Source organism: Humulus lupulus, chromosome 2, assembly GCF_963169125.1.
Source record: "Humulus lupulus chromosome 2, drHumLupu1.1, whole genome shotgun sequence".
In the NCBI taxonomy this organism is placed as follows: Eukaryota; Viridiplantae; Streptophyta; class Magnoliopsida; order Rosales; family Cannabaceae; genus Humulus; species Humulus lupulus.
The window spans coordinates 110,784,432-110,797,183 of record NC_084794.1 but is presented as its reverse complement, the minus strand read 5'-3'; the positions used below and the strand labels follow the sequence as shown (position 1 = coordinate 110,797,183).

The following is a 12,752-nucleotide window of genomic DNA, read 5'->3' as shown; positions in this document are numbered from 1 at the left end:
TGAAAGTAAAAAGTTTTTTCTAAAAAAGCTTTTTCAACTCCAGTAAGGGCGAGGAAAACCCAGTTTTTCAGCTAGCCTAAAAATCAAATTTTTACTTCGATTTTACGTCCTAAATCTATGATCTCGGCTATCAAATTGATTCATAACCCCTACAAAGTAAGTATGCTATACCATATCTAACATCAACAGGCAAACGTCCAATTTTCCTATATTTTTACAGGAACACAACACTGTTTCAGAGCCTAAAAAGCTAGCATAAACAGACATGCACACCACAAAAAAGGGTGCAAAAGTTCTGAAAGTTACCTATACAAAGATTGAGAAGTCCTAGAGAAACTTCGATTCTAGGTGTGCGAGCAGCAAATTCCTGGAGTAACGAAAGACGAACTTCAGAGAAATTTCTGGGCTCTGTCTTGGGAGTTCTTGGAGTGTTCTTGACAAAGAGGTAGCTTGTAAAAAGTGAAAAGGTAATTTTGAAGGCTATATATATATTGTCTGAGATATGTCAAAAAGAGGTAATCATAAGTTCTCCTTTTTCGAAGCATGGGGAAGCACGATAACCGTCAAAGGTTTGCTTGGGAACCAAAAAGGGCATGATTGGACGTGGGTCGGTCACTTTTTCCAAGGAGGCACGAACTACTCTGACAGATTTGGTGGGGTAATCGAAGGGTCATTTTCCTAAAGTTTATTTATTGCTGGTCATAATAAATAAACTTGGGGGGCAAATGTTATCCAAAAAGTAGGTGCGGATGACGTAACAAATATTTTCAACACGTGGCTGACACCTGGCATATGTTTTGTTCGACCATAAATCAGGGATGTTCCCCTGACATGTCATTTGAGTTTTATATATGACCAGACTGCTCATATAATACATATATTTATGAGTAATCTTGTACAGTTGTAATCAGATCCGAGATTATTTCCGTTTATACCTAATTATCTGATTAATTAGGTATAAATATCTTTCATTGATTCATGTAACCCACCTTGAGCCTATAAATATAGAGAAATAGCTCAAGGGAGGGACTTTTGGCTAAATTTTGTTTATGCTTTAGAAGAGAATTTTGACTATTATCTTTCGGTTGTATTACTCATCCCTCTAAGGTTTGTGAAACTCATTGAACCCTAGTTCTTTGATCACCCCTTTGAGAATCAAAATCAATAATACCTTAAGTGAACGTAGGTCATTACTAATTCTTGGGGCCGAACCCCTATAAATTGTTGTGTTGTTTTATATTCTTTCCATTAGATCTTATTCAATACCTTCCATCACATCAAGTATTTGACTCCGTGTCAGTTGGCCAAAACGAGGGTCAACATATACTTTTATGTATTTTTTTTATATGTCTTATATTGAGTATGTATAAACATATTTGAATATGTATAATTTATCATCACAATATAGTAAGATTAGTAGTTTCATATAAGTATGTTTATCTCAAACCGAATACATTAAAACTAATTAGTATATTTGACTAATTATTTAATTATAATGATTTAAACTTTGCAGGATTTATCATGCATAATTTAATATAATAAACCAAATCTATTATTTTCTTATATTGTTTAAATTTTGTTATGTATACTATTTTGGTTGAATTATCATCTTTTTTTTAATTGTGTATATAATAAAATATACAAACAATTTTAATTTAGGCCTCCAATTTAACCAGTTAGTTTGTTTTTATATTATTATATGTGCATTAAAGTAATTCGTTATATATTAAATGAAACTAATTTGTTTATTATATGATTTTATTGATTAATTAAACAAGTAAATAAACAATTTTTTTTTTAAATAAGTTGAATTGTCACTAATATAAACTGTTTTCACGTTTTATTTTGTTATTTTAACAACATAAATTATAATTTTTTATTATGTTTAACCTAACCAAATTGTTTATTTTATTATGTTAATCTTTAATAATTGTGTATGAATTTTTCTTAAAGGATTTGGTTTTCATGCTGCATTCAAATATTATAAACAAATATATACATCACCATACTAGTGTTTATAAATAAATTCTTTTGTTTATTTTTAAATTACATTACCTACGACATTTTTGTTTATGAAAAATCTACATTTCTATTTAAGAAGATTTGTACATGCTTACAATCATTATAATTATATACAAATTTCAAAAAAATTAAAAAAACATGATGAACATAGATATTAAGAAATAGACAAACAACAAAAATTGAAAAAAAATGGACATTAGTATTATAGGAACCATACTTTGTCGTGAAAAATAGTAAAAAAAAATGGACATTAGTATTATAGGAACCATACTTTGTCGTGAAAAATAGTGAAACTTTGTTTACTTACCAATATGCACGACCAATTACACCATTTTTATGTTTTTGAACAAATTGTAAACATTTTAAAATCAAAATATACCTTTTTGTGTGAGTTTCTTCTGATCGGAAAACATGAACTTGCAACTCCGACAACTTTGGTTTAATCAGGTTTTCTGCAAAAAAGTTTAAGGGGCCGTTTGGTATGCAGGAATCTAGACACGAGAATGAGAATCTGAACACTTTCCCATATTTGGTACTGGGTTTGAGTTTTTCTAACCTGGGAATCTGTACTCCAGGAGTTTTAACTTTTCCTGATTCTAGGTTCAAGTGAAACCCATCTGACAAGTGGTTTTCAGATACCCAGCAATGTGAAACACTTCAAAATTATTATTATTATAATTTTAAAAAAAATCTTATTCCAATAATTTGTTAGTTATTGACTTATTTTATTTTTGAAGCTTATTATATAAAAACAAATATACATATATCAAACTATAAAATGATAAATACTATTTGTTTATTTAAAGAAATTGATTTGTAAAGCCTTTATATCATTACTTTAGTTTTAAATAACAAATAAAATATTATTAAAAATAAAATAAGGGTATTTTTGTAATTTTAAAAATTATACTTGATTCTAGTATTCAATAGATGTATTTTTTTTTTAATTCTGTTAAAAAATATTTGATGAGTAAATTTGTTTATAAATTATTTTGATGAAATATATTATTATATTAATTTTATGAAAATATGAAAACTTAACAGATTCCTATGCATAACCAAACACAGAAAGTGATATTCCGAGTAATCATAGATAAGATTACAATGCACAACCAAATACAATAATGTAAGTTTCCAAACTATCATATTACATTCTTCAACTTTCCTAGTAATATAAAAACTATGAACTCCTCGTACCAATCGGCCCATAAAATTTGAATTTGGGTGGATTCCTTTAGTGATATTAGTTGTAGTTGTTTATTTTCTTTTTGTTTTTATTATTGTTGCTTAATATATAGATTTTTATGGTAAATTTTTGGGTTTGACTTACAATTATAAAAAGAAAGTTTTTAGTTTTCTGACATTAATAGAATACTAATATTTTTTATTTTTGTATATATTTTGTATTATTATTATAATAAGAATAGGTAATATTATTTATGTATATTATTTTATAATTTTGTACCCTAATAAAAAAAGCAAAAAGAAAAAGGTGAATCCAAGAGCAAATAAATAAAATGCAGGTATTGAAAGTACAAATATCCCATAACTTTTGGTTTGACTGTAACTGAAAAATTACTATAATAAATAAATAGAGGCCATTTTCATAATTGGGAATGTACTCATTTCTCATTTCCCACCTTTTAACTAGCCTTGATTGTATGCTTGGAGCAATTTGTGCATGTTGCAGTACTGAATCAATCATCGCAAATAATAATGCACTGGTCACGGTGACATACAATCCAGGGACAGAAAAGTTCACGCTTTGCTTTAACTCTTGGTTTTATAACATTAATTCCTTTACTTATTGATCATCACAATGAATCAAATTCATTGCATTCTAACTTGTAAAATCCTTTGTAATCACTTCTTAATAAACTATTCAACCTAATTACAAAAACTAACACAGTGTCAATTGGTTGTGATTGTATAGTATATAATTAAAATAGTGATTTTTCTTTTTCAAAGGAATAAAAGTATAACATGTTGTTGAACTATTATTAATTAATTTACCTGTGTTTGGCCTTAAATTGGAAGTTAGAAAAAGTAATAAAAATTACCCATTTAGGGTGGCAGACTCAAATTTACTTTTAGATAAAGTCTTATTATGCTCCCTTTTTTAAATAATCATTACCTTCCTTTTTCTCCTAATATAATTCATTAACATGTAATTGTAATTATGCATTTGCCTAACTTTGGCCGGAGAAAGTTGGAAAATAGCTAGTCAATTGAGCAAAATTTTGGGTGAGTTCCCACAAGTTTAGTATAATATTATTATATATCTTCTCACTGAACCCTAAAAAAGAACCTGAATAATTCTCTTGTTTTTTTTTTTTTTTTGAAAGAGAATAATTCTCTTGTTAGGGTAATAAATTACCACTGAAAATGCATTAAAAATCCAGCTAATACAAGTTTACCATAATGGACAAAAAAAATCTTTGACTTGAGAAATGAAAACCATCCGGATCAAATCTTTGACCTGAGATTAAAGATTGAACAACTCACTGAACCCTTTGACTTTTGAGTTGTGAACAGAAGTTATCAGAAAAAAAAGCTTAACTCAAACAGTGACCCAAAATCATGTGTGGCTCTGGGCTGCTTACCTATTTGTTGAAAAACATTCTCAGCTATGACTTTTCTTTTCCTCCTCTCTCCTTCTCATCTCCATGGGAAACTGGCAGCGAGCTTTCCTTACGCTTTATTCATTTATTTATATTTATATTATTATTTGTGGTTTAAATTCCAATGAATACATTTACAACTCATCAATCATCGTCACTTTCCCATCATACCCTTAATTACTAACAACATAAACTATGTCTATGTTCTTTACCAATATTAAGCCATATAAAAAGGGCATCTATAAAATTTGAATAAGCTGACTTGTTGGCTGCTCATATGCCATATATACACATGTACACTAATATATAGTCTTAATGTATATATGTATAGTTGTTTGTTGTTTTAGTTGGATTTTTTTTTTCTTTCTTAAAAACATGTATTAAATACACACATATGTGTCCATGAAAATGTAAAATACCATAGAGGTGTACGTGTTAAGAAACGCCTGAAGCAACGGGACCAAAGTCATTTTTGTTTTTGATGTTGTTTTGGGCAGTTTCAGAACCCAGAGTTTGCCTGAATCGAACACCACCCCGCCGTCTTTGCAGAGCGGGAAAACGTCCAAGAACTCACCCGAATAAACCCACTCAAATAAAAATAGTCATTACATATAAATATATACGCACACATACACACAAAATAGTACCCATAACATCTCAATTAATTAATTATTATTTTATTCCTCTTTCAAGGCCACGGGGTTTTGGAGTAACATTATATATATATACATGCGCATATATAAGGCATGCATTAAGGAAAGAAACTTACAAGGAACTAGAGAGCGTTTTGCCAAGGAAAAAAAAAGTTCTATTGTGGCCCAAAAACAAAACAAAGTAAAAAAAAAAGAAGGAAGTTGATGTACCCAAAATCAAATCCAAAACACTAAATTGGGTCCCTCACTTTTGTGTCTTTATCCAAAAACCTTTTTGTCTCTGTTCCATTTTTCCGGGTCTTCTCTTCTCCTCTTGGTCTCTCCCTTTTCACACCAGCTCAATTTGGTTTTGATAATTTTTCTCCAGTTATATTATTAATATTATAATTATGTCTTCATCTTCGTCATCATCATCGTTATCTTCGTCGTTCCAAGGAGGAAATAATAATGCCAATGCGGGTGCAAGTGGAAGTACAGGTGGTGCTAGTTCGAGCAGGCGAAGAGGTACAGGCTACGAAGGACCCTCTTCGTCTCAGCGGCGTGAGCCCACAAACGAGGACTGGCCTGGCCATTTCGTTGAAGCTCTCATCGTCCAAGTCGCTGTTGAGGCTGCTCGCACTAATGGTCGCCTAGCCGCAGCTCCTGCTCTCGCCACTGTCTTCCTGGTAACTTTTTTTTTTGTTTTCTTTTTTTCTGGAAAACATTAGTGAATTATTGATCATTTTGATAATATATTAATATATCAATTTAATTTTTGAATTATTTATGATTAATTTGTCTGATACATGTGCTGAACTTGGGTTTTGGATGGTATACTTTATTATGGTTACTAAAACTAGCTAATAGATTAAATTTAATGAGTATTTATATATATGGGTGATATAGCCTGAGGATCCTAGAAGGGGACTGTTATTTTGAAAGCAACTGCTTTTTTTTTTTTTTGGATGGGTCATATTCCTTAGTTATCAAATTTTAAAATGTCACTTTCTCAGGATATAGGTCTCTATTCGAGGGGGAAGAAGATATATTTAGTTTACTTTGTCAAAGTTTAGAAATGTCTATTTCGGAACCCTTTTTATTTCCATAGATCTTATGAAAAGGGTTGTTTTGGCCTTTTAATTTTCTTTTTCCCGTTATTGGCATGTATCTTTTTTAGACTCTAAAATATTCCCCTACTTTTTGACTCAACTTTCTTAGCTTTCTAGAAAACTAAATACAGGGATATCATTGTTTTTGTTTATATTTTAATTTTTACTCCTTAAATTCCCAGCTTCACATACCAAACTTTTGATATATAACAAAAATATACCCTGAAAGCCTCTTTAAAACTAAGCAGTGATTGGAGTATATGGCACAATTTAAGGATAGACTGATCAGTTGTAGCTTTTTACCCTCATGTAAAACCCTACATTTCTATAATAATTGAATATTTCAAGTGTTTTTTTAAGAATAGAATATTCAAGTGTTGGACCTCCGCTTTTGCATAATATGTATATGTGGAATCATACCGGTAAATATCTCCACTTATTTTATTTTATTTATTTAATTAAAATTTCAATATATTTACTTGTACCAACCCAATATAATAAAATGCACAGTTAAACAAACATCTGCAGTTGCTTCCCTTTTCAATAAAAAAAGAAAAAGAAAAAAGAAAGAAAGACAACTGCAGTTGCTTTCTTAGACAAACTGTAGAATGTTGATAGTATAGGATAACAAAGCCTATTAAGTATGTAATATTGAAATATATTCTTGATAACTTATTCAAAAATAAAAGATTTATAGATCCCTAAAGCAATAGTGTTACAAATTCTTGAATCCTGGGATTCCAACAAGTGGCCCTACTTTGAAATAAGATTATTATTATTATTATTATTATTATTATTATAATAATAATAATATAGAGAATAGGAGAAATGAACATGGTTAAAAATATGAATAAAAAGAAAAAGGTGTATAGAAATGAAAAGAAAGGGTTGAGATTTCAGCAGTTTTTAATGGGTGGTGATATGGCATCAGTCAAAAGCCAGCATGTGCTGGCTCAAAAGCACATGGAGCCCAATGCCTGCTTCACAAACTGATGGCTCCTTGTCACCTCAAAGAGATCTGGTCATCTCTTTTGCATTACTCATCGGGCGACTTCTATTTTGTTTTCTTCTTTATTTTGTTTTATTATTCTCGCAAGAATTAGACTGTTTTGTCTGTCCACCTACTTACTTGAAATTGTTTTCTTTCTCAATGCATTAATAATTGTTTGCTTTCTGCGTGATTTGATATTCAATTGTTTGATTTTCATTGTTGTGTGTTGCTTCTATGTACGCATTTGTTTGATTAGACAGGTAGTAAAACTCATATAAGTTGAAAGGTACAGTAAAAAAAATTCTTGCTTTGCATCAAATATTTGAACAGAAATTGATAATCACAACCAAGTGATAGGTAAACAACTTTGAGATATAATGAAATAAATCTTGGTGTAGTGAGTGGATAGATTAGATATGTGCATCTTGAAGTAGTAACTAGCAAGACTCAAAATTAACAAGCAGATCTCAGGAAGGAAAAAAAAAAGGTAGGAGTAGAGGTTTTTGAGGATAAAAGATTCTTTGCTTTTAACGAGACAGACCTTTGGCTTGCCCTTTCTTGGAAATGAAAGAAGAAAAAGTGTGGGGAAGCACGCTTTGTACTCCTATGTTTATATCAAATTATATATTTGTCTGCTTCGTATAATTGTATGGACCACAATCAAAAACTATTAGTTGTTGTCCTCTGCTATATATTTTCCCGGCCTAATTAGATTGCTTTTCCTTGTTTTTAACTGCCAAAAATTTCTGATTTCTTTTAATTATGCCAAAAAGGTGCTAATTAATGACTGCTTTTTTCCTATCCAAGTTAAGCGTAGTAACTGTAAAGATTCATACATGAAATAAATTTGTGATCAGTAGTAAATTTTGATATTTAAAAGTTGCAATGAGAAATTGATTTCTGATAAATTAATTCTGTGTATGAGATTATAATCATAAAATTGGAAGCAAATTAATTGGGGATAGCTTATGCATTAGAGTTGTGAAGAAAGGAAAAAAAATTCAGGAGGAAAAATACCGGAAAAACAGCAAGGAAAATAATAGGCTTTGACTAAAATATTCTTTGGTGGTCCTATAGTTATAGGTGTTGTCGTTGTATATGTAACTGGGTTTGTACTTTGTATGTACCTTATGGTCGAACACCTGGAAAGCCTACATACCATGAGAAGATACAACAAATGAAGGATTTTTTTTATTTTTTATTATTAAAAAAAGAAGTGGAAATCATAAGGTACATACAAAGTAGAACGATTCATGGGTTTGGTTTTCAACCGAGTTAAAATTGAGAGAAGTGTCAAGGTTTAGGGTTCTTGATCGACCACTTAATTTCATCCCCACCAAACTTCATTGACCAACACTACGTAACTGAGTTGTAATTAATATGTGATAAATAGAGAAAGTGGCAGGAAAGATAGTACGTACTGCTTTACAGAAAGAAACAACGCAGTTTTTAGAGTTTTATGTTAACCATATTTATTAAGAGAGAAAAAAAGAAACGAAGAGGGAGAGAGATTATATGAATATATGTATTAGTTTTGCTAGGTAGCTAGCGTGGAGTACTGACATCTTTCTTACAACCTATAACACTGCCCATCTTTTCCCTATTCCTCTCTTCCTTTTGGCTTTTGGCTGACAAAAGCAGGTGAAGAAAGGACTATATATATATCAATATACTACTAACACTGGTCATGGCATGCTTTCTTTTTAGAGCTAATTCGTCTGACATCTCCTCTTACACAGCATTACTGTACTACTGTTCTCTAGTCCCTAGTTTCTCCTGCTTCTTTTTCTAAGCTATTTAGCTTTTGCTCTGGCTCAGTCTCATCATGGCTCCGCTTTCAATATAACATATAATTATATAATATGTACATGCATCTGTATCCACATTTAAAGCCTTTACGCGCATGTCATGGCTTCGCATGGTCTTTCATTTTTGGGATTTTGCTCCCCTCTTGCTTCTCTTCATATATATAATATATATTTAATATTCACTGTGCTCATCTTATCTTATTGATTAGTGCAAAACCAAACTAGGCTCTTTTATTTGGTTATTTTTATGTTTGTTATTCTTATTGAATAAATCACTGATTTAGCCTTCAAAAATGCAGTTTGTTATGTATCTACAATAAAGAGCATCAATAAACAGATAAAGAAAGCATAAGTTATGTGTCTTATGTTTAATTATAAGTATGTTAAGGTAACACTATTTTAGAGGTTTGCTTTATAATTTGTATTGTTTTGTAATCTAACAATTAAGACTAGAGAAACAATTTTTGATATCGTATTTGGATATATAAAATTAGGTTAAAATAAAAATGCTGAGATCCAATAAATGCATATATCCATGCGATGAATTTACAGGAATATATATATTTTTTCAAATACAAACTTATTGAATATGATGTCACATGACAAAGAATATGCTTCACATATATTAAAGTTTAATCTCCATTATTTCCACCATATCATCATAAATTGTTATTATTTTTTCGTATACGTGCATCGAGTTTTGCATGGAATATGGAATAATCTCGTTGAGAACTTGCCAACGTGTCTTTTGGTTGTGCCAGGTGTGCCCTACGTGGCGTGAAGCCTCACGCTCGGACCATTTGTGGCATCGTCTAACTCGTCGCATCTGGGGTCGGGCCCACCTCCGCCAGAACACGTGGCGTGACGAATACATCTATTGGCATCAGACGGCAGACAACTTTCGCCTGGGTCACTCCTCCCACACTATCCTCCAATTTGACCCCAACGAGGAGGAGGGCCCTGGCAACGGCCTCACTTGCCGCTGCCTCACTCTCTCAGACACCCACCTCGCCTGCGGATTTTCCGATGGATCTGTCCGCCTCTTCTACCTCCCGACGCGCATTCACGTCAGCACATTCCGTCCCCGCACCAGGGCCATCCTAGGACCATTCTCCCGCGCCATCACGGGCATTGTCATCACGAACAACCATCGCATTGTCTTCGGGACTCTTGTCGGAGACATCCACGTGGCGCTCATCAACGGCCCCCCTCACACTCGCCGGGTTTACGAGGGCAATGCGGTCGACGATGGCGTCTTGGTTGATTTTACAGGCTGCGGTCGCTGGTGGGTTGGTCTCTACGCCGGTGTACCTGACCGAGCCTTCCACATCTGGGACGGCAACACAGAGGAACTCGTCTCTGTTGGTGGGGCGTTGACGAACCCGGAGTCGGTCAGGGGTTGGCAGATGTTGATCGAGGCGAATCAGGTATTAGGCCGAGTCAGAGTCACGAGTCAGGAATCGGCTGTGGCGTGCACGGCTACGAGGGCCATGGTGTTAGATTTGAGGAATCATGGGCTAGTCTTGGATGATGAGGAGTACGCGACTGGCCTGATGGTGACATCGGTCGACGTAAGTAACTCAACATATATTATTGTAGACAGACGGGGGAATGCTAGGGTGCGCCGAGCGGGCACGTTAGAGGAGCTTTGCCGCTTTAGTGTGAGGCGTGGGGCATGGCAAAGAGGGTTGATGGGGTGTATGAACCGTGGGTACGCGCTAATGTGCGGTGGGAGTGCGATTAGGGTGTGGGAGATAGAACGGGGTCATTACCTCTACAGATTCCCCGAGCAGATTGAGGAGGTGAGTGCGATGGTGGCTGACGAACGACACGTCGTTGCGTGCTCCAGCGACAGTACGTTGCATCTCTGGGACTTCGGTGCTCAATGAAAATTGAGGGGAAGGGACCCACTTGATGTATGGTGATATGGTAGTGATGCTGGGCTGACTAGGATAATAAATTTAACAAAAAAAAAAAAAAAAGAAAGGGAAAGAAGGAAAGTAGATGTACTTTTATCGTCTTTTTCATTGATGTAATTGAGAGGGAAATAGAGATTAGTGGATGGGCGTGGGATACGCTATTTTGGGGACCTTTTAGTACGAGAGACTGGATTTGACCCTTAGTCTAGAGTAGAGACTAATAACTGACTTTTTTCTTCTTCTTTTAGTTTGTATTTTTAAAATTACTTTTATTGGTTAGTTTTTGGTTTGTATAGTTTGATGTCTCTCTCCTACGCCTTCTAGGTTTCTTTCATGTCCGACCGGTTGCTTTCGTATGTACTCTGTATTGTCGTTTGTTTATGGGCGGTGTATTTAGTGGGCATTTGTAATTTTAATTTTTTTATTTTTAATACCTTCAAATTGGGAGGTGGGGTTTTCTTTTCTATGGAAAGATGGCTAAAGCAAAATGGCTGTTCCTTTTACTGTACGGTCTTGTAGAACTTGTGTTCGTGTTCCTATGATCTCCTTAGCATATGCTAAAATTTCATTCTATTTTTATTATTTGGGCTGTAATGTAGTTCTCTTCTTTTTACTTGTAACATTCGGTATGGTAACGGGTTTGGGGAATTTTTGTTTTATAATGCAAAAGTAATAGTTTTTTTAATATGCATAATTTTTTTTATCTATAAGTGAATATATATAATTTTTTTTTGCTTTTCTTTGTTTGTTGGGGGTTAAGATTCTAACAGCACACATTTCTTGATAGGTATCCATCACTAAGAAGAAAGAAGAATGTATTTTGTAAGAAGGAAATTGTATTTTGTTAGAAATTCATAAAATATCATGATGCAAGATTGTATATAATTTAAAATACAAAAATTTAAAAAATAATTAAGAACACATATCTGATTTTTCTTTAGCAATAATTGAGATTTGATAGTGCAATACTAACTAAGTCTTTCTCCTTAATCTAACAGATCAAATAGATTAACTAAATACTACCATGCAATTGTAACGAGACAATATGTATATATAAAGTTTGGAAGAAGACTTAACTACATAACTTAGTTGAACTTGACCTCCGTATCAAAAGTTTTAATAAACTAGAAACTCATTAACTATAGATCACTAATTATATGAGCTAATATAGTAAATAATTACCTAACAACTCATATTTTAATAAAATAATTAAAATGTTAGATTACTAATTGTATGAGCTAATATAGCAAAAACTATCTAACAACTCATATTTTAATAAAATTCTTACATTTTTTATCTTCTTTTAATATGATAAGTGAATATATATAATTTTTTTTTTGCTTTTCTTTTTTGTTTGTTGGGGGTAAGATCACACATTTCTGGATAGGTAGAATGTATTTTGTATTTTGTTTAAAATCACGTTTGTTTTGTTGGGTAAGATTGTAATGCTTTCCTTATATGAACTATACAGCTTTTCAAGTGGGATTTAAGGACGTTTAGCCTTTTTAAGTGAGTATTTTTCTATTTGTATTGGTTTCTGGTTCGGTTTAGAGCTTCAGATTTTTTTTATTACATGAATGATAAAAAAACAAGAAGGTATTAAAGAACTCTTTCTTCAATTTAATGTGTATTCCTTCTTGAATTTGTTCT

At 32.6% G+C, this 12,752-nt stretch overlaps 1 protein-coding gene across 1 annotated transcript; it reads left to right on the top strand.

Annotated features, from left to right (window-relative positions):
- The first annotated feature begins 5,324 nt into the window (after positions 1-5,324).
- On the top strand, positions 5,325-11,684 carry LOC133816248 (transcriptional regulator STERILE APETALA). Its single transcript, XM_062248844.1, has 2 exons — positions 5,325-5,961; positions 9,945-11,684. Exons 1-2 carry the CDS (start codon positions 5,686-5,688, stop codon positions 11,070-11,072), a joined length of 1,404 nt encoding a protein of 467 aa, XP_062104828.1. The 5' UTR covers positions 5,325-5,685; the 3' UTR covers positions 11,073-11,684.
- The last annotated feature ends 1,068 nt before the right edge of the window (positions 11,685-12,752 follow it).